The following is a 23,109-nucleotide window of genomic DNA, read 5'->3' on the forward strand; positions in this document are numbered from 1 at the left end:
GTTGCTCTGGGACCTGGTGGCTTCAGAAGAGTTGAATGCACAGTAGTTGCCCCTCGTGACATCCCCAGTTTTCAATCACATTGGATGTTCAGCAGAACTCAGCCCTGACACCTCAAAGGCAACTCCTCATAAAAATGGGAGGTTGGTGGTGCAGGTCATACCCAGCAGGATGGATGTTCTGCCCTGGGCCTTTCAGACAGGAGAGAGAGAACAGCCTCTCCAATGCAACAGGGAGGCCTGAGAACTGTTCTTGAACCTTGCATGCTGAAGAACCCCAGAGCAAGAAAAAGTAAAATCTCAAAGTTATTTGCATTTGAGCAATGGGTTAACAAAGACGAAGTAATGGTCTTTGACCTGCAGTCCCCCCAAAAATGAAAATACAAATGCCACTAAGACTGTGTCTCCAGCAGAGCTCCATGACACAACTCTGACTTCCAGTCTTACTGTAACACACATGGTTCACTAAAGCTACACTTTGTTCCTCAGACCTCAAGCAGCTATTTCCTTCCTCTGTACCAGTAAAAGGTGGGGAAGCAAAGCTCCTGCAGCAAAGTGGTGCTTTCTCCAAAGAAGTCACCACCTCTGACCTCTCCCTCACACTGCCCCCTTAGCAGCATTTCTCTCCTGCACGTGAGCCCATGTCTGCAGCCCTTCCTCACGGCTGACTTCCCCCAGACACTGCACAAGACTTCACATTCCATGTATTGGCCTGGGAAGATTACAGACGTCCTCCAGTTTCTTAACCGGTCTCTCATGAACTCATTTCTCCAGAGGTCTCATCTGCACCCTACACAAGCTCCTGGGAAATAGATCACCGTATGCTTTGGATGCAATCACTCTGAAAACTGGAGGAAGAAAAGAACCTCACAGGATTAGAAAAGGCAAAAGCTCATACTGCTTGAGATGGAGCTCAACAGACTCACGATGGAGGTTATGAGACACGCCTGCCCCCACTAACAAGGGCTGCTTTGATAAGCCAGGGAGTCCCTCTAGCCCTGCCTTGTGAGTCCAACCTCTCAAACACACCCTTGGCTACTGGAAGCCACCTTTTGGGTGAAGCTGCTATTCAGATGACACTGTACAGTAACTTGGTTCCAGCAGTGCTTCCCCCACCGTGCAGCCATGCACACTTTTGTAATGCCACAGCAGAGCTCAGTCCGTCCTCGCTAGAGAAGTCCACAGCCATCCTCAGTTAGTCCTGGATGATTTTCTGCATCACAGCCATGATCTCAGGCTGTACCCTCTGTCTCCAGCAGTGATACCACCCTGGGTACCTGCTGAGAGACGTGTCTGCCCAGGGTGGCTCAGCCCTGCCAAACCTCACACAGCAGCACCAGAGGCACTGGCACCAGAAGGTACACAGCATCGGTAAAGCCACCGACTGCGCTCTCTGGGTGCCACGCTACAGGGTCTGTGCCAGTGGAGAGAGGGCACATTAACACCGACATACCAAAACCAGGCAGCTTTCCCACCACAGCCTCCAGACCAGACTTCTCCAGACCTTTCCTGAGGATATTATTGTCTGCAAGGGGGAAATGACCTGACAGCTATTTGGATATGATTTAGCTTTTCTGGAATAACCACCTCTGCAAATGCTCTATATATCCCCCTTCCAAAAAACCACTTTTCTTTCTGAAGTCTCCACAATGGAATTAATCCAGAATGGCAATTTCCCCACCTGAAGATAAGGTTTTGGGAAATTTCATCTTTCTGCTCAGCCTGCCTTTCTTTATTGCTTTAAACCTTTCCTCTATACCTCATGCCCTCTTTAAAAAAAATTAGCATATATTATCTTCAACTTTTCTATAAATATTAATGAAAGGAAACGAGCTCTTTCCTGAACAGATTGAAGGGAAGTCCATACAATCGTAAACAAAAGACATTTTACCTGAGAACAATACAACCACCTGAAACTGCAGTCCATCTATTTAAAACAGTTTGATCTAGCACGTGCCAAAACCCAGCAAGGGAAACTGAGAAAAGAGCTCAGAGGAGCTGAACCCATATTTTTGAGGGTACCAATACAGAATCACAGGAATGTAGGTGTTGGAGGGGAGCTCCAGAGATCATCGAGTCCAACCCCCTGCCAGAGCAGGGTCCCTTGGACAGGTTGCAAAGGGAGGCATTCAGATGGGACTGGAATACCTCTAGAGAAGGAGACTCCACACCCCCCTGGGCAGCCTGTCCCAGGGCTCCCTCACCCTCACTGGGAAGAAGTTCTTCCACATGTTGGTGTGGAACGTCCTGTGCTCCAATTTGAGACCATCGCCCTTGTCCTGTCCCCACAGACACTGAGAAGAGGCTGGCCATGTCCCCCTGTGTCCCACCCTTCAGCTATTGATAAACACTGATCAGATCCCCTCTCAGTCGTCTTTTCTCCAGGCTGAACAGCTCCAGGTCACTCAGCCTTTCAAGACAAGGGGGAGAAGCTCCACTTGAAGGGTGCAAAAGGAATAAAGACAAGTTCCTGGCATCCACTGATGTTGCATTCAAAACCACACAGGACAAATAAGAAACACACCTTGAAAACCTGTCAACACAAGTCCCCCCACCTTGATTTTACACGTGTGCACATGTACACACTGAAAAGTCCCTCCAGTGCAGTAGCTACAAGTAAACACAGCAGATACAGTGTTTTTATCAGGCTTGTTCAAAGGAGGACTTTGCACTGCACACAGAACTGGCAAGAGTTGGCAGCGAGGCCCAGAGACAGATCAAGTCAGTCCAAAACCAGACAGAAACACATCAGAAACACAAAAAGCAGTGTCACTGCGAAGGCAGAGCTCAGATAAGGGTGTGTCTGCGTTTGAAGGTGGACAGGCAGCCACAACTCACAGCACTTCTACCAGTATTTTCAGGAAAATCACAATTTCAGTAAAAACACAGCGTTCAAGACATCTTCAGATGGGAAAGACCACAAAACTCCACCTCATGGAGACATGCCGAATTCTTCCCAACTTATAGCTAGGAGAACTGCCAAAAAGCATCTTCAAACTGAGAATGTGTTTAGATCTATTTCTTTGTATCTATTTCCTTTTCTCCCTTGCTGACACGTCCAACCCCAAAGCTTTTAGCTTCCGCTCTCCCCCATCTCCAGGAAGAGCTGTTAACTCTAAGTCGAGCTGAAGCGTGCGTTGCCTGCCGGGCAGCTATTTTCCATCCTTGAATAAAAGCACGTGGAAGGACTTAAACCAAGCCATGTCCCCCCAAGCCCTCTTCATAAACTGTCCGTTGGCTCACGTGTTGAGCCAACAGTTTCTAAACAGCTCATGGAAAAGCTCTGCTGCTGCTTAATCACCCTTCACTTCTAACCTGAAGTGCTGTAAACCTATTTGCTTCCAAAACAGCCACCAAGACTGCTGTGAAAGAGGGCGCAGAAGAGACTCAAAATTCAGATATTCCACCGTCGCGCAGAGAGCATCCTCTGAGTTTGCTCCATCCCCTTCCTCCCACCCTCACAGGTTACCTCCAGCACAAAGTCCTGGGCAGAGGGCTGTGACCAGGTGCTACTTTGGGCGTCCTCTCTCTCTCTCTCTCTCTCTCCTTTTCCAGGGGCTGGTCCAAGCCGTGTCCCAGTGGACCCACTGCGGAGCGGCCCCGGGTGCCGCTAACAGGTGGCTTCGCCCGTCTGCTTGGCACAGCGCTGCCGAGCGAGCGGGAGCGCAGCGGAGCGGAGCAAACAGCATGCGGGGAGCCCAGAGACACTCGCAACACTTACTGTTTATGTCAAGGCCCTCAGCCCCCAAGGGGCCCATTTTCACATAATCTATAATTATCTCTTCGCTTTAATCGCCTCGTCACTTCTGAGGCTCTCCTGGGCACAAGGAAGAGGAAAAGCTCATTAACTGAACCTTTTCTCCTCTCTCCAGCCACCCATAGCTTTTAATTGCTTGGTGTTGTTATTATCTATCAGTGCAACTGGGATCATTTTCATAAGAAAGGGTGGTGGGAGGGAGGGAGGCAGGAGCAGGTCCCTGAGGTATGCACCACAGACAAACCTTTGCTTTCTCAATTATTTATGCCAGCTGAGGTTTTACGAGCTGAATAAATCCATAACTCAAGTTTATTCTGAACCGGCAGGCCATCCCAGGGGAAGTGTTGCCCACTTGCCGGCACACTCATGTGCCATCCCTCTGAGAGCAGCCGGAACATAGCGAGACATGTGTCATCCAATTTCCCACCCATCGCCACGCTGCCGCGTGCGCTTTGGTAGATTAGCGGCAGAGCTGGCGAGGAGGTGGCTGTGCCAACCCCAAACAGGAGCCCCAGTGGAAGGATGAGTTCTCCTGAAGGGAAGGCAGGGCCCAGGCCAAGCTGCCCCTTCACACAACAAAGCGAAGTCCCAAGGGTCACGCTCGGGGGACAACAAAAAGAGGGGGGAAGCAATAAACCTAGTAATGATCTTGAAGTCAGAGACTTGCCCATTAAACATCACCAGAGCAGCATCCATTTTGAAATAGCACTGACCTGAAATAAAACACCCAACCGCAACCAAACCCCAGCTGCCTGGCCCCGCAGGTGTTTTGTTTGAGACATGCCATGGCTGAACATGCTGCAGGCTGCTCGGGCTCCACACAACCAAGAAAGCTCTTCCACAGGGATTGTGCAGATGACTGATGGACACGGCCAAAGGCACGCGCAATACCAGTGTGGGCCTGTAATTCCCAACATGGCAAGGGTGCCGGCTCTGGCATCTCCACAGCTTTGCGCTCACTTCTGGTGCCAGTGCTCCCAAAAATGGGGCTGGAGAAAGAGAACAAAGCCCCAACCGTGCTCTGAAGTGCCGGGCTCATCTCAAAAGCCATCGCTGCTCCAAAGCAGCATCCTTGCAATGGATGCTGGAAGCAGCTCTTTAAAATTCAGCAGCCTTTGTGCCTGACCACACGCAGCGACCTCTGGTATTTTCTGCCAAAACAGTTCATTTGTCTCGCACAACAACTAATCAATTCCCGAGGCCATCCATCACAGGGGCTCGCGCGAGCTGGCCCGGCAGCAGGGCCAGATGGCGGCTGCGTTAGCGGGATTAATACAATTCTGATAGATTACATGACATCAGGTGGGCTCCCAAATCTGAGGGATGCCCGCTGCACACCCCAATCCTAAACAGCGCCCCAGTTGTGACCGGGGTCACTCCCAAGGATTATAGGAGAGGGTGGAAGTTTCTACCTGAGAAGGGCTCCTTCAGCATCCCTCGTGATGGCAGAAGTGCAAAGGATAGCTCAGGGAGGCCTCTATGCCAACCAGTGGACATCGTTCCCATCCTGGCACGCCAAGGCCACATGGAAGCAGCCCATGGCAGAGTGCAGGAAGGCTGCTCCAGAGGAAGGGGAACAGAACACAGACATTTGGCAATGTTATTTTGCATTCTTAATCTGCCAACTCTATGGTTTTGTTTGGTGGAAACACTTAAACTGTCTCCCCCCCACGCCCCTGCTTTAAAAAGACGACTGAAAAATAACTTTATCATTGAATTTCCAGTGATACAGTATTTTCGTCATCTCCCTCAGCCTGTGCTTTAGACTACACTGATGACATCAGACAACCCCATCTCACCGCCTATTTCCCAAGCTTCTGACACTGTAATTAGAGCTATTTGATCACAGAAGAGCTCAACTACTACTGCGTCTGTTCTGGTAATAAAAGCAGAAGAGACACACAAAGCCTTATGTAGCAGTATAAAAATACAAACCAAGCCCCTGCCGCTATACCCAGCCTGAAATCACTGAGAATTTCCAAGCCCTTCCTTCCAGGGGAACCTCCGAGTCCCATCATCAGTCACCAGCACGCGTTATTTTTATGTAATGCCCAGAGTGAGCTAAGTGATTTGCAGAGAAACACAGAGGCAGAGCACTAAGCTAATACATACTGCAACTGCTCCCCATTAGTCACTGGGGGTACTCGAGCTCTTTAGTGCCAGGGTTTATTAATGACTCCTAATTGATGACCAGTGCCCAGCACCCCTAAGTAAATAACTGCTATGCCTCATTAACTCGAGAGACCTTCTCCTGATTCCAGGATTGATCTATGAACACACAAATAGCACTGATTTAACTGAATCTCTTCCTAAATTGATTTAATTAGATCGGTATAACCTGTTTCCGCAGATGCTCTTGGATTTGTTTTGGAATTGGTGCAGCGTACTTCTGTGAGTCAGACCGACCATTTTTCTGCCTTGTTCTCAAAACAGAAACATCTGAGATAATTAGTGATAAGGCAAAAGAAGCCCTGGCACCATCCCAGTTCCTCCAACTTCTGATCTTCCTGACTTTAGGGTAGAGTATGGTTCCTCCGCTTTGTCCAACATTTACAGATTTGCATCCTAAACCCCAAGCATTTAATTCCACAAAAGGAATGTAAGCCTTATGGTAATTTATTACTGATGGTAAACTAGTGGTGTACACTATTTAAACCCAAGATCTCTCATCTTGCTATTAAATAGCAGCAGCCCCAAGGACATTAAGCATTTGTTAAACGTCAATCACTTTGCTAAACAAAAGCTTCTGGTAAGAATAAAATAAGTGAGCCTTCAAAACTCCATGCTTGCCTTCTTGCCTATCTCCTGGTGTAAGGCAAAGAAGGCTGTGAAGGAGCCGAAATCCAGATAAATTAGGTGGCCTTTTCCTGCCTCTGCGTCAGCAAAATCCTAAAGGGTATATGGCAGCCTGGGCTTGGCAGAGTAATGCCAGCTGAGAAATTGCTTTCAGCCATCTGCCAGAACCCAGGGCTGACAAGGGCTCAAGTTTTAGTTTTTAGTCCATAAAATTATTTTTTTTTTTGCTTATTCTGGGTTTACTTAACAGGATAAACGTATTTTAGTTACAGGATCATATCAGCAGCCCCAGGAAATAGACACTGAAGTGGTTTAATTTATATTGCAGTTTTTGCAAGCTTGTTGTAAAGTTTCAGTAAGGCCCACGACTGAGCAATGAATCAGTAAGACAGTCTGGATCAAAGTTTCTTTTCTCAGATCTTTGCTTTTGAGGTAGTATGCACGTACACACTGGACTTACTGGTAATTATCAATGTGTTTAAGTTTATGCTGGCTCAAGCTATTAAGTTGTCTTTCCCCCTACATATTTTTCCTTTTCTTCCACTATAGAAACTGCTTTATTTTTTTTTAAGGCTACATTCTATTTACAAATGCACTGAAGTATTTCTGAACACTGAAACTTGGGTTCTTCTGAGTAACCACCCAGACTCCCAGAAAAACCACCCCTCTCAGGTAAGCGGTGCTCCTACCAAACTAATCCACTCCAAGATCCAGATAAACTTGGATGCCACACTGCATGTCTAGAGTCATCCTTCTTTGGCTCACGTGCTTGCATATTTTGCACCAGTGTAGTTCTCTCCATTGGAGATGTGCCTACACACAAGTTTCCATCCTGTCAGCTGAGTCAGGACACGTCATTTCACTCCCTTGCAGCAGAATCAGCCTGTTCCAGCTGTGCCGGAGCCTACATCTGCCTACAGCCAGTACAGCTGTGCTCTGCTAAACATACAGCACATACGTTCCTCACAGTATGTTGGAAAAAGAGTATTCAGAGCTGTACTTATCTTCATGTCTTGTGTTAAGTCATGTTCTTGTGGAAATCAAGACAAAAATATGACAAGAAGGGTGAGAATCAGGAGGATGGAGCCAGGCTCTGCTCAGGGATGGCAGCGACAGGACAAGGGATGGCAGCGGGTGCAGCTGGAGCAGAGGAAGTTCCATGGGAATGTCAGGAGGAACTTTTTCACTGTGAGGGCGATGGAGCCCTGGGACAGGCTGCCCAGAGGGGCTGTGGAGTCTCCTTCTCTGGAGGCATTCAAACCCCACCTGGTTGTGTTCCTGTGTGATTTAGCCTGGGTGATCCTGCTCTGGCAGAGGGGTTGGACTAGATGATCTTTCAAGGTCCCTTTCAACTCCTGACATTCTGTGATTCTGGGATTTAGACCAGTGAAGCCAAATCCAGCAAGCTTTTCTCATGTATCGAGCTGTGTTTCATACCCACGAAGGGCATGGGCAGTACTTGGGAAGGCCAAGACTCTGCAAGCACTGTAGGACTGACATGCTCATACTCAGCACCCAGCAGGCAGCTCCGATATGTTCCCCTCCTGAAGGAACAGCTCAAGAGGGATTTAAACCACAAGGTCAAACTCTGAGATACAGGATATTGGCCAAGACCTACACTGACAGAGCAGGGAAGCAAAAGGAACTTGTGGCTAGCAGAAGCATGTTAAACCAAGGCCATAGCATGCATATATCTGGTTGGGGTCCCAGAGCAAGTTAAAGACATGTTGGCATTCCATCCGAGGCAGAGAAAGATGCTCCTGGCCAACAGTTCTATCTGGCTACAAGGTGGATTGCAACACCAAGGGCAGTGCCCCTACTGCTGCCAAGCACAAAACTGCAGCCCTGCCTGCTTACTCAGGGCACAGCCATACCAACTTCTACCTGACCTCCTTGCAATGGGCTTGGAGCAACCTGCTCAAGTTTTATTTTTCATTATTTTGCGACAATCAGTCCAAGAAATGCTGTGTTAAGAGGTTTAACACTTGGAGAAAGCTCCCAGCAAGCTTGGGAGGCTGTGTGTTGAGAAATCAGTGTTTATCTTTTAATTCCCTGGGACTAAAATGATGCAATGATGCAAGACACTCAACAAAACAAATGGGATTGCATACACATAAATGGGGGACTGCAACCTGACAGCAAACACTACTCCAAAATTTAGTCTTCCCTGAGCGTTCTTCTCAACTGAAAATACGACACTGTATTCCGAAAGATCCTCCAGACAATCATTTAGGTATTGGAGTTAATATTATACCCATGATTAGTAGTCTGGAACAGTAAAACCCAACCAAACAGGAAAACCCAGCTGTCCTTATTCAGCAGCTGATGTCACTTATTACTCACACCTTGACAGGTTGTACATGGCAGCTCGGTAGCGGTGTCTCTGCTACGCTAGCTGCAGAGGCTTGAAAAAATTAGTGTGATATAAGGTACAAACTCTCCCTGAAGGCAAACACTGTCTGATGTTAAAGCCTTCTCTGAACGATCCTTAATGAATGTATTGGTAAAGAAATATCTATTTGAAAGGGGCAGCGTCTGAACAGCTTTCTATTAAAAATATCCAATATTACCTTTTCTTAGCCATATAACTGAATAATGGGAAGGCTTGCCCTTCCCCCACATCTTGCGCTAGGGAAAGGTTACTACCTGGCAACGGTACAGGCAGTTATTGATTTAAATGATTATGGACCTGAAAAGTTCTTTCCTGTCATTTATTATCCTGTTGTAGTTGCCACCACACTTGTGCAATGTTTAAAAAAAAAAAGCTTAACAGAATGACATTAGAAAACCACTGTTTTTAACTAAAGTCCAGCGCAGATAATCACCTGATTATTTCTTCTTGATATAATGAGCTGACAACTGGGCCTCCAAATGCAGCTTTGCTTTCCTTTCCCCTCTTCTCTGCCGTCTGAAAGAAAAAGAAAGATTGGTCCAGCATCTTGGCTCCTGTCCCGTTCCAGCCTGTGCCACCCCTCTGCCATCTCCCCCGCCCCATCCCCTGGCCCAGAGACGGGATCAGCTCCCCAGAAACTTCATCTTCAAGGCAAACAGTACCCCACCTGCCAACTCCATCCAGAACATCTGGATGGATCCCTCGGCAAAGGGGATTGATGCTCCTCTGAAGGCAGCCCAGAAGGGTCACTCGGGAGCTGGGCTTGGCAGCCTCGCCAGCCCACTGACAAGACCAAGCGTTGCCACTGCGACGCTCCCAGCCGTGGCCCCTTAGGGCCCAAAAGCTGAGCCTCTGTGAGACAGCATAATGTTATGTTACTAGATTGCAGAGCTTGCCTTTATAAATCTATTTAATATAGATTTAAAATTAAATTTTATAATGGGCAGCATTTCCAAATGATTTACTCCCAGGAACTCTAGGATTCTGAATGATTCCTACCATAATAGAAATGAACAATTAGAATAATGATTGATTGATACAGAGCATCAGGCCTATCTTTTTTTTAAAAAAAAAACCCTATCAACCCACATCCCCAACCATCCCACAGCTTGGGATCTTCAATTGGCTGCCTTCAGGGTGATGCCAGGCTTCCAGAAAGCGGAAAGTGCCTGCTCTGTCTGGAAGCCTGACCTCATTAGTGGACACTGGGGACCAGAAACTCAAACTCCTGTGGGGCATCTAGGATCACAGACTTCAGGCAAGCAGGCAAAGCCTGTCTGCAACTGGCAGCATTAAATTCCTTATAAAAACAGGCCATTAACTGCTGGTGTCAGAGCACTGTCCCATGGCTTTCCACGATGACATGATCACACCCTGGGTGAATAAAACTAAAAGCAAAGGGAAGGCCATCCCAACCTCTATCAGTCTCATAGTAGCCGCAATACATTGCTGATTACACCAAAATGCATTGCTGCCTCATCAGAATTCTATCGAGAAAGATTATTTTTCATATTTTTAAATGAAAACACGCTTACTTTTGTCTATCTTCCTGTTCCCTACATTGCTTTTGGTTTAGATCAATCTACTGTTTCCCCTGAATACATTTACTTCTATATTCCACCAGGTTTGAGCCAACCAGTTCCACATTTCAGCTCTCCATAAAGATGGAGAGCCCAAAGCCATAATATTTGGATTTGCAGATATCACAGCCATACTTCTTCAAATGAAAATAAAAAAGGAAAGGAAATTGGCTTAGAAAACTATTCAATGGTAAGTAGGCTTTCTCTAATTTAGAATAAAAGATGACACAAAGTCCTCCTTCCTGAGAGAAAAGGGCTTCAGAGTCTTTAGAGTGCAATGCCCCTCTTAAAAAATTATTTAGCAGAGAACCTTACTGTCCATCAATTATTTCCACACCACTTACAAAGGAAATTAATTTCAGATCATCTGCTAGCACACACAAGAGTTATTTCTATAAAATGAAGCTATACTCAAAACCAGTCTGTCATCTTTGATATTGAGGGACAGTGGTCATTCAACCAGGATCAGAAACCACAGCAAAAAAATTTAGTCTCTAGTCTTTCATCTCTTCCCACCGCAGATTTGGGTTGTGGCTTTTTTTCAAAGTCAGAAACAAGACTTGAGAAAATACATTTCATCTTTCTACAGGCAGAAATTGTAAGAAAGGATTCTTGGATTAAGTTCACCTTCTCTGCACAACCAATGCTTTTCTACCAAAGATTAATCACGTTGATTGAGTACACATAAGGTCATCAGGAAACTTAGCGATAAAGGTTTTCCCAAAAGTGCTCAGGCAAAAACTTCTCTGGCTCTTAAATCCATATACTGGTTCCTTTGTCCAAGTAGCTTTTATCTCATCTCTTTCACACAGAAACAGGAAGCTCAATATTTAATTTATGAATGCTGAACCAGGTTTATTCCATCACGGTGCTCGACATGTAGAATAAGTTTGTGAAAGATGCACAGGAGAAGCCTTGGCCACCCTCTCAGGATTTAGCATGTGCCTCTGCTCTGCAAGGCCCTAAAGTCAGGGTCATGGCTCCACCACTCACCACCACCAGACTTCCCAAGGGGAAATCTGTCCAGGCTACAAGGAACACTTGCTTCTTCCCAAAAAGGTTACCTCTGCCTCAACACAGATACAGACTAAGTCCTTTCCATCCACCCTTGACAACTTGCCGATACCACAAGCTCATCTGCCCGCTTCCAATATCTGTCCTATGCAGCCTGCCAGGGACTTGGACGCAATACCTGATCGTGATGGACCAAACTGGGCAATGAAAGAGGTGGGACAAAGCAGCTGCTCCTTCCAAACCACGTCACAGCTACGGCACCCTCAGGAACCAGTATTTTTATTTGTCATTCATACCAGCTGGAGGGTTCAGTAATGTGCAGATGCACTTTCCTCCTTAAATCTCTTGATATTTCTGCAACAGAAAAGGACTTTTAGGGCTGGAAAGATAAAGGAAGCGCTACAGATAGACAGATAATGACCAGTGAGTTTAAAGTCGCTTTAGGTTGCAAGCCACAATGAAATTAAAACTGACACTGCAAATTTCCTCTCTCCTTTAAAAAAAAAGCCACTAATAATTAACTATGTGGCTCTCAATTAAGCCAGCTCAATTTCTTTCCCTGCTGGCAGCGCTGTCCAAAAGCACTGCAGATACACATGTAACTAATGATAGTTAAGGAATAACATGATTCCAGGCTCCCATAATTTGCAGTGTGAACCCGAGAGAGATGACAGCAGCATTATCCGCAGGCAGGACAGCACAAGAATGATGCTGTAGAAAAGGCAAGATCACTGTGGGTTCCATGAGCATGAGGAGGTGACACCAAACAACCAGTTAAAAACCAGGGGGGATAAAGGGGACTTTGTGACAGCATGGAAAGAAACCTCGGAGGACGGCACTTAAGTACCAAAGCACAGGCACATAAGAGATCCAGGAAGAGGTGGCAAGCGCAAGCGATGCCTTAAGAATCATCAGAATTTCTCGTGTTTTCCCCTAACTCTTGGCCATTGATTCTTTGTTGCTTGTATACAATTAAGGCTGATATCAAAGTCACTATTACTCATGACAGTTAACTTTGGTAGGTGGGTCTGGTTGACCAAAGCCAGCATAAATCACGGGCAATATGCACTTCAGTGTGTGGCACGCATACTCATTAAGAGGCATTTTCAACTCCCCTGACGCCTGACGGGCTCACGGACCAGCACAGGGAACTCCACTAAGCCCAGAACTATCCTTCTCAAATGTCACCAGGAATGCCAGGAGAAAAGCCGCACTCCTGGAATGGACAGCAGAGCATCCTCATCCCTGCCTCAGTGCGCTGTATTTGTCAATAAAAGGATCGGCTTGATTCAAGGCACAATCGTGTCTCGACCGGCTGTCACAGACAATGCTGCTCCAGACAGCCTCAAAGCCTGACAACCACTTTCTGAACAAAATGGAAATACAGGGACTAATATTTGCTAACATCATTAATTCATTCTTTTTTCTCCACTCCCCCGTCTCCCTTTATCCACCATGTCAAGACGTATACCTTTAAATTGTTGTCAGCCATAAAACAGACGTCATGTCCCAGTTCAGAGGTTAACATATAATGACAGACACATTAAAAAACCCTGTCCGATGCCTCACTGAGAATTTCAGCTCCATCTTCTCTTCAACAAGACAGTAGCTCAAACTCACTTATAAGCTTTAACAACATTAAAGTCTAATCATGATTGAAAAATAAAGGAGAAAGAAGATGCTTAGTATGATAAAGCTATTATGGAAATGAAAGACAATTAGAGACAAACATTTTCTTTGTGGGGGTTTTGAATTCACCTTCTATTTTGGTCTCAGGAGTCTCCAGTGATCACAGCACAATCCATTTCTTTTCTTGCAGTTTTGGAGAGCAGAAGGAAAATTATAGTCTAAGAGATCGGTAGTTTCCTGTCAGGGTTTGGTTTGGTGGGCCAATGTCTTGCTACATCCCTGAAGACAGGACAGGGATTTATTATTTCTCATCTCCGAGCCCAAGCTTTGTTCCAATCTACACAAAACAGGCTGCTAGGGATTTAAGAAGATGACACTTCCAAGGGCCCTTCCGATGACTCACTTCAAACTCATGTGCCAGAACTCGTTACAAAAATGCAAGTGAATTTACCATCAGGGGATTTAGCTGGGACTGAACTGGACCAAGTGGTAGACAGTTATGTTAGGGCAAGGGATTCATGAATCTGACAGGAGGAAAGGTCCAGAGAAGCCCTGCAGAGATACTACTGAACATCAGGAATCGCAAAAGTTTCAGTAAAACTTAAAAAAACCCCAAAATCAAACCCAAATGGTAACTTGGCATTAACAGAAGAGCTAAGCCCTAAGTATGGATTAGATGAAGGGCAGCCCTGCTTTAATCAGAGCAAAAAGAGAACTCTGGCTAGTTTTACATGTCCAGACATCAGGCAGTAATAAGTGTTTGGCAAGGCATGGGGCTGTGCGGCCTCCATCTTCCCCCCACTATCCCACATCTCACTGGCTTTTCTCCACACTCAAAACCTTTAAGGAGCTTCCCATAAATATATAGTTAAGAGAAAGAACAAGCCATTAGCAAAAAGGTTTCTCTCATCAAAATACTTGTCTTTGAAGTTACACTGGCCAATGCTTTGAAACAGTCAAGACTTAAGTTCTTCTTCACCGCACATCTTGGAAATCAGTAAGTGAGACAACTTCAGTGAGTTCTGCCTCAGGACCTCACAGCTGAGCCACGGAAGTTCTCTCAGCTTATGTTCAGAGGCTGTATTATTTTTCTCCTCCTCTGAGCCCGATGCAACTTGAGTCAGAGTAGCAGCTGCATCCAGCTTTGTGGGATGGAGACCAGAAAAATCTCCCAACAAAATTACTACACCCAAAACTTGAAGTGTTTCCACAGCAACGAACACATAGCACAGACTCCTTGGTCTGCATAATTCACCTTCCTAGAGCTCACCTGTTCCTCCAGCTGCAGCTGCCTGCACAGCCCAGGACACACATTTCCTTGAAGGTGAAAAGCCCCACTCAACAAGAAAGTGGCAGCCTGCAATGGCCATAAGAGAAGCAACCATCTGCCTCAGTCTTGTGAGATGCAGCAGAGGGCTCTGAGCCACCAAGCCTGGAGAAGCTGTGAGTGCCAGGTGTTCAGAGGTCCGCTTGGCAAAGGCAGGAGAAACCCTGGGGCACATCCCAGCTCCCTGAACTACACCTGGGAGGCAATCACAGCTCCAGTATCAGCTGCCACGACAGGACAGGTGAGATCCTATAACCCTGGCAGGCTCCCGCTTAGGTACAAGTCAATCCCTGAAGCGTGCTGATTGAATTGTAATTAAGCCAGTATAGTCTCAGGTGACAAATTTTACAGAAGACACTTCACAGAGTTAACCCAATGGTCGACCTCAAGGCCTGCTTTGCTGGCCACCATGTCCCCTTAATGCTCTGGATTAACATTTCTGGACCCAATCTGAAGAATGAGGATTATTAAGGAGGCAACAGGAAAATAAGCTCTCCTAAAGTTTCAGACACTCCCCCCCATCCAGTCCCTCTGTGCCACGGCTGGCCATCCCCCTGGGAAGGGAACTTGGGCAGACACTAATTGTATTTGACAGCAGCAATTACACGCAAGGCTGGAGATTAGAAGCTCGTTAATTGTGTGTGCCATAATTGCTGCCGTCTTTTCCTTTGCTAGTTAAGGCCAGTGCCAGGAGAGCCAAGGGGAGGAGGATGCTCTCCACCCCAAATGCAGGTGGTCGGGAGATGACAGTCCTTGGACAAGGGGGTGTCCCTTCTTCCCCAGCTCTGCGGGAGGCTCCTGACCCCATAACAATGCAGGAGGGTCCTCTGGCTGGGCAGCTAATGGAGCATGAAATGAGGGCAAACAATGTCTTCTTCCGAAGGTATTTTCCAGCTTTACACCTGTATCTTTCGACTTTACAGCTCAGCTGAACTTCATGCTACCTGCGGCAGGAGGTAAATATTAACCCCTCGGAGATGACGCTACTACAGGATTACTCCCAGTCCCTCCATAAAATTAGGCACGATATTAAACACAGGAGCAGGAATCACAAAGCCCTCTGCTTCCCCTTCCGCACAAGGCTGCTATACCCCTCCGCACCAGCCGAATTAATGGCCATCATAAACAGACTATTTCAATATTCCTCTCTCAACAATCCTTCTTGGCTCCCGGCAGCGGCTCAGCGAGAGCCTGCACATGACTCAGCACCTGGAGCCTTTTCAAAAGACCACTGAGAAGCTGTACAACCTGAGCAAACCCTCCGATAGAAAAATGGCAGCGTGCGCCACGGGAGAGCGTCAGGCGGGGGGGGTGGGGGGGGATATGGGGGTGTGTGGTTTTAAATATTCCATCAACAGCTACGTTAAAAAAATGTTTTCTCTTAAATCTCAGCACAGAATTTCCTCTTACAAACATGGTCTAAGATGTGGAATATATTTTCCAGATTATATTAAAAAATATAGACAAGCATGCTGTAACTAACGCGATTGCGCCGCGCAGTTAAACACGGCTGTGATCTAAAACAAGGCCTCGCAGATTACTCATGTAATGAGTTAATAACCACATCATAATCACAGTTGGAAATTAGTAGTAAAGGCAGTCAGGGGAAAGGAAATAAATGTAAAACACTTCATTCTGAGCAAGTTGTATGCGTGGTAGTAGCCGTGATTCCGTAACTCACTCCACACTTTAACAGATGCATGGAATGAAGCAATATGCACAACCAAAATACCTAATGCAGTGTTTCCCAACATGCTGTGAGTTGTTGAGTGTTGGGTTTTGTTTTAAATGGAAAACCAGGTAGGTAGTGGCAAGCATAAGATGCACACACAGACTTCCCTCCCCTTGTCTCCTTTTTGAGGGCTCTGCAGTAACTTGCAGGCTCCCAGAGGCTGCCAACCAAAGGAAGAAGTGAGCAGTGTGTGTGCACCCTTTCACGCACAGCAGCTTGCAGACACCAGGAGCTTTCACAAGGGGAACAAGTTATCAAGCCTGAAAACAATCAATCACTTCTGTCACATCCCTGATATGAAAATCCACAAGCATCCAGGCAGAGGGAACCAGGCCACGGGCACAAACACAGCCTGTACAGTAACTGGTGGGTTTAGTCCATCTAGTACAAGAGGGCAGTTTATAGAGCTACACACTCATATGAGCAAGAAACACATTCTGAGCCAAACTGGAAACACAGAAAGGCTACACAGCTTGGGATGAAACAGGTCCTTCCCAAGTTTGAAAGCTCCAGGTAACCCTAACTTTTGATATGCAAAGCCAGGACAGGACACCAGCCCCCATTCCCAGCCTGCCCATTGACATATCCAAGCTCTGCTTGCTACAGTGACACCAGACCAGACAGCATGACCCAACAGATCCGGGTCGTGAAGGCAGAAGGTGGATTTACGAGCTCTGCAGACACAAATGATGAGAACAAAGAGATCTTCACCGGTCCCCGTCTCCAGAGACTGGGGCAGGGAAGGATCAGAGCATCCCAGCAGGAACGGAAGGTTTTGAAAGTTATGGTATAACCCTTGGCAGGCTCAGCCAGAAGGATGCAGCAGGATCTGGAGAAGCTGCCTGCTGAACAGCCTGTTGTGCTGTGCATTGGTGCTGGCTCAGCCTTTACACACCTTTCTGCCGGTTAACTCAGCTCAAAATACTCAAGGGATTCTCTAGAGGCATTTAAAAGATTGCTGCCTTTACTTACAACAGGAGTAATTTGGTACAACTGTCCAAGTGTCAGACAATACCTGCTGTTTTGGAGGATAACTCTTCTTCCGCTCTAAGAGACACACAGCATTCACAAGATATCAGCACACGTGTTAGCTAATAACCAAACAAAATAGTAATCTCCAGTAATTACACTCAACTCCATACTTCAGATAAAGAGAGTTAAACATCACCACTTACCCTTCTTCTAACACAAAAAACACTGAAGAAACAGCTGAATTAAGCTCTAGCTCATGTTATACACAAAACAATTACAGCTATTATCTCCTAGCCAAAAGCATCCCCTATTTTTAATTACCACACTCTCTTTACTGAGCCAGGTGAAACAGCAGGATACAGGGACCCTTTCTGTGTCAGAACACCCTGAAGTATAAAGTCTACAACTCCACACATAAAAATCAAGGCACTACATACTGCACAGTAAGATAAACCCATAATTTCTACTCAAGCTCCTTGTTTTTCCCAGCCTCTGACACAGCAGGTGGAGAGTTCTGCAACAGCTTCAGTGCTACCATGAGCTCCCAAGCAATTCAAAGCCCACCTCCTGCCACAAACAGAGACTGGCCCTGCTCTTCCCACCCCCCCTCATCATCTCACTTCACTATCCCAGGTGACAGGACTCAGGTGTCTTAACTTTGGCTTTTCTAGGTTTCTGGGTGCCCAAGGGAAATACTGGGGTCTATGGATGTCAGGGAGGCTCCCCAGTCCTTGAGAAGCAACCAGAAAGCACCTCTTACCCTTCTTGTTGTAGAACCACACAATGTGTAAGGTCGTAAGGGACCATCTAAGTCCACCCATCCCTCCTGCAATGAGCAGGGACATCTTCACTAGATCAGGTTGCTCAGAGTTCCATCAAGCCTGACCTTGAATACCTCCAGGAATGTGGCCCCCACTACCACTCTGTGCAACCTGTGCCAGGGACCAAACACCCCCATATCCAAGAACTTTTTCCTAACATCCAACCTCAATCTCCCCTTTTCTAGTTTAAAACAGTTACCCCTTGTCCTATTGCTCCATACCCTCAGGAACAGTTCTTCTCCAGCTTTCTTATAGGCACCACCCAGGTAGTTGAAGGCCGCTAGAAGATCTTCCTGGAGCCTTCTCTTCTCCAGGCTGGACAAGCCCAACTCTCTCAGCCTGGCTTCCTGGGGAATGGTGCTCCAGTCCTTTGATCATTTTTGTGGCCTTCTCTGGATATGCTCCAACAGATCCATATCCTTCTTGTGCTGAGGGTTCCAAAGCTGGACAGAGCACTCCAGCTGAGGTCTCCTCCGAGCAGAGGGGCATAATCCCCTCTCTCAATCTGCTGGCCAAGCTTCTTTTGATGCAGCCCAGGATGGGGTTGGGTTTCTGGGTTGCAGATGCACATTGGTGGCTTGTGCAGCTTTTCATCCACAAGTCCTCCAAAGTCCTTTTCCTCAGGGCTGCTTTCCAGCACATCATCTCCTAATCTGTATGGATAACAGAGATTGTCCTAACTCAGGTGCAGGACCCTGCATTTGGCCTTGTTAAACCTCCCCACTTCCCCTTGCCACTTCCCATTTGGCTTCCCTTCCAAACCTGCTCTAAACATTCAGCTTGCTGCTCAGCTTTCTGCCTCTGGCCCAAGCTCCTAACTGCACCTCCCTGCCTGCTTCCTCCCCAGCTCTGCAGCCCATGACAGCATCCCACTCCATTCCACCCCTCTCCTCTGGAACCACCCCAGACCTCTGCTGTATAATACCACCCAGTGCTACTAAAAACTCCGTTTCCCAATTTGCTTGAGCCAGGGGAGCTTCAGTACAGAAGCAAACCTAACAAGAAAGTTTTGACTGGCAGCAGAGTCACTTCTCAGGCCCCAACACAGCTTTTTTTTTTTCCCCTGCTTCCAGACTCCCACAGCCACTTCATAAAAAGAAGCTGTTCAACTCTCTCTTTAGGGGAGAAGCGGCATTGATGCTAAAACCTGCAGCAGAAACTGCCACCTCAAGGTAGGAATGGCAGAGGGCAACACCTGGCTGCATCTCACCCACTTCAGCTCATGGTCTGACATTTTAACAAATTCAACCCTGACACATCAATTTAAGCCAAGATCTGGGCATTGGCACCTATCCATTTTGTTTGTCAACAACCTTCAGCAGAGGATCAGCAGCAACTCAAACCTGACTGAGTGGTCCTTCTCTAATACTGAGATGCTTACTCAGCTACGAGAACACTTGCTCAAGTGAAGTTTTAAGATCCCAGAGCCCAGGTGTGTCCCAAGCCTTCAACCCCACTGCTGTGGGACCACAGAACAACCAGGACTGCAACAGCAAAACCTGTTACTTCTGGACATCTATTAAGAGGGGGGAAGAAAAAACCCCTATAAGCAACTAGGTTTTGGTTGCATCTTGCCTCATTCTGTTACATCCTGCCATCACTAAATGCCAGTAGTTTAAGATACATATTTAAATTTGATTTTATTTTTCTTTTCAGGTGGAGCTGGCTGGGATGCAGCATCTTAATCTACCAGCAAGGAGGAAGCACAGCGCTAGGATGCCAGACTTGCATTGCTATGCTGCACCAGCACACTCAGCATCAGGCAGGCAGAGCTACATCTCTTTTTCCCTGAATACATTCTGGATGGCACATGAAGTTTTTTTGAATTGGCACAAGATTAGGAAAATTAACTTACTGACATATTGAAAGGAAAAATATTTCCTCTGCGTAAATCTCTAACCAAAAATGACTCGTATCAGTAGCCAAAGATGACGAGTTCCCCCCAGTTTCTTGCTCACGGTTTCATAAAACAACTACCGGTACATTCAAGTCGCTGCAAGAGAATGTATTCTGCTGGCCACAGTATACTAACAACACGGCACATCAGCAGAGCTGGAGAAATAGGGGCTAGCATCATTACAAGCAAAGAATTAACCCTTGCAGGTCTAGTAAGATCACACATTTAACATACAATCACACATTTAATGTACAGTAGATGCTTAGCAAGCCTGGAGGGAGAGAAGAGGTACAAATCCTTGTCATGGTAATTCTTTACTTTGAAGAACTTTAGGAACGTAGAAACACAGGCAACTTCTGTGTTTGCTTCTGTCCGGGATTTGGGAGCAGCTTTCAATACCCAACTGCCTGTGTTGCTGGTTTGCCTTCTGAACTTCAATCCTTCTGAAATGCAGGCTCGCAGCTTGGCACTGCTGTATTTCAATCCATCGCTTGAACGAGGGTTGCGATGTCATAAATAAAAGGAGCTGAGGCCATAAATTTCCAGGGAGATGTAAAATCAAAAAGAACAATCCCACAGACTCCCAGGGGGTGGGAGGCTGACACATATTCCAGCTGTTTGTATTTCTGCTACAAGACGCTTGTTCATTTTAACTTTTCATTTACACACAGCCCACCAGAACTGCAATTCCAAAAAGACCCTGGAAAAATCTCACTCTGGATCCAGCATTTTGTTCTGTGATCTACAATGCAATACAGCTGCAGAGGAGAAGCAGCCCTGTATCATTTGTCAAGCTCGTCCACAGGCAAAGACCCCAGAGCACTGCAGCAGACAGCCCCACCAGCACAGCACCCGACTTGCTAGAGCAAAGTGCCCTCAGGACATCTTGCAACTCCATCCTCAGGTTCACAGCAAGCCCCTGCCAGTTCCCATCTATGCTGCCATCCTTACAAACAGAAGTTACATGTAGTGTTTTATTAAACCTCTCCCTTGCTCAAACAACAGCCAAGGGATGGCAGTGTTATTGTCACAGCACCAAGTGAGGACTTGCGCTGCCTGTGACCCTGTGCTGCTTTTAAAAGCAGGTGTAAATAGGAAATGGCTTTTGATTTGCTGCTCAGAGTGTTAACATCCTACTTGGTGTGCCAGAGTTGAGCTATCTTCCATGGAATCATAGTGACAGACAGCTACACACGAGGATGGAGATGCAGGCAGTGGAAGACCTATGGACAGCTTTGTTTAGGGGTAGGAACTATATCAAGTACCTAAAGCGCGAGCACACTCTCCCCATGAGAGGCTGCAGAAAGGATGCAAATTCAGCCCCCTTTATCACAGGGAAATTTAGGTCATGGCTGTAGTGCAACATTAACACTGCCTGGCACAAGAAAACAGCCCCTTGATAGTAAAAAAATAATTTATTCTGAAAGCATCCTCCGATAGCAAAACACTCAAGGGTTAATTTATGCAGCACATAAATGGCCATCTATCCCACTTCGATAAAATAAAAGGACTCGGTGCCTGTCATCTCCCACAGAGAAGAAAGATGTACACAAGCCAGGATCTTTTGTTAGCCACTAACTCTACTTGTGTGCTGGAGACCATCCCTCACCCGGCTGGCAAAGAGCAGCAGGGCAGGAGAATCCCGGTGTGTTACAATCTCTGCCCTGTCAGGATGTACACCAACCCATCACATAATCCAAGGTGGTTCCCAGAAAACCCCAACTCTGTGGTTTGTGAGCCTGCCCAAACCCAGAGGGCATCATGGTTTTACATGCCCCAAAACCAGAAGCCTTGGGTCCATTTGTTTTTTTATGCTTTTAATTTCTAGGGCTTCCTTATCTGCTAGAAGAGCAAAAAATAAAGGCTTTTAGGTGTTTGGGTGGGTAAGGGGGTTTTTTGGAGGGTGCCTGTTGTTTTGTTTGGGTTTGAGGGTTTTAAGGGGAAGAACCTAATTAGAGTTTATGGATGATCTCAGGGATTTTTTCTTCTTCCAGCGTGGTCATCTACTGAAACAACAGCTTCACCACACACAACAGTACAATTTATTTTTGGCATTTTGTTACAACAGATATCCTCATGTACAAATACTAACATTGGGTCAAACCAAAGAGAACATAAATGCAGAATTCACTCAGAGGGAAGTGACAGCACAAACCCAGCAGGAAAGAGGGACACGGGGGAGCAAGGAGTCTGGCAGCACTGCGACGAAGCTCCAAGGAACACCATGGGCTCCTCTCCCAGCCTGCTGCACAACACAGGAAGACAAGCTCTAAGGACCACAGCAAACTAATTACGTGGTGCAATTAAATCCCTTTTGTACCACAAAAAGAAATAAAGTTGCTATTTTCAAAGTTTTTGACCTCAAGCCATAAAAGGAGGTGATTATCCAAATTAACCACACAGCAGGTACACAAACATGCTGCTGCCTGTGATGGGCAGAAGCCCAAGCATGTCTTTTCCCTTCCTGCTCTTCCCACCCCTCGGTAATCCTGCCCACACCACCTTGCTGCTCTTCCCCAACCACAAACGGTGACCACTGGGCCAGATTATCAAGGGAGACATCTGTTTGACTGACAGACAAAACAGGAAAACACGGTGGGCACACTCATTTTGTTTACAGACCCTGATTTTTCTAATACATGTATTAATTTCCAGCAGAAATTCCTGCAGTACTTCAGCCTGAAACTACAGCATGATTTATCATCCACTAATGTAATGCTTACAAGTTGACCAAGCGTAAAACTTGTGGAGTGTAAAGGAGCAAAGCTTCTTGCTCCCAACATGAACCGGCCAGATTTGAGCAGCGAGTCTAAAGTTAAGAAAAATTCAGGTTTGGATTTCCAAGTGCCTGAACATCACCATCATCGGACCCACAGTGTGTGTTTGAGTCACTACAGAAAAATAAGAGTTGCCTTGGAGATCCTATGGAAATACAAGGGGTTCATCAAATCAAGTAACACGTACGAGTCCCTCAGCGACACCTTGCACGGCCTTCAGAAGGCACATGTATAAACTCAGCTCCCCTCCAAATCCGGAAACAGCTTCTCCTGCTTTTCTCTGTACCCTTGGATTGAAAAGTCTCCCCCACATTCTAGTTTCAGCTGTGATGGAGAAAAGGTTATTCCATCAGAAAGCAGTGGGAGGGAGAGGAAGGGGGATGGAGCCCAGCCCTGTGCACAGGGTAACTGGCCACCC

The 23,109-nt window shown here is 46.6% G+C and overlaps 1 protein-coding gene across 2 annotated transcripts in view; it reads right to left on the bottom strand.

Annotated features, from left to right (window-relative positions):
• Positions 1–23,109, bottom strand: part of ACBD6 (acyl-CoA binding domain containing 6) — an 85,214-nt gene that overhangs the window by 49,137 nt on the left and 12,968 nt on the right. For both annotated transcript variants that reach the window (XR_014617379.1, XM_084266032.1), the window contains exon 4: positions 9,376–9,458. Coding sequence is in view for 1 of the 2 variants with exons in the window: in XM_084266032.1 (XP_084122158.1) it covers positions 9,376–9,458 (83 nt within the window). In the remaining variant the exon portion in view is untranslated. The remainder of the gene's footprint in view (positions 1–9,375; positions 9,459–23,109) is intronic.

This window comes from Gallinula chloropus (assembly GCF_964237585.1).
Source record: "Gallinula chloropus genome assembly, chromosome: 6".
Classification (NCBI taxonomy): Eukaryota; Metazoa; Chordata; class Aves; order Gruiformes; family Rallidae; genus Gallinula; species Gallinula chloropus.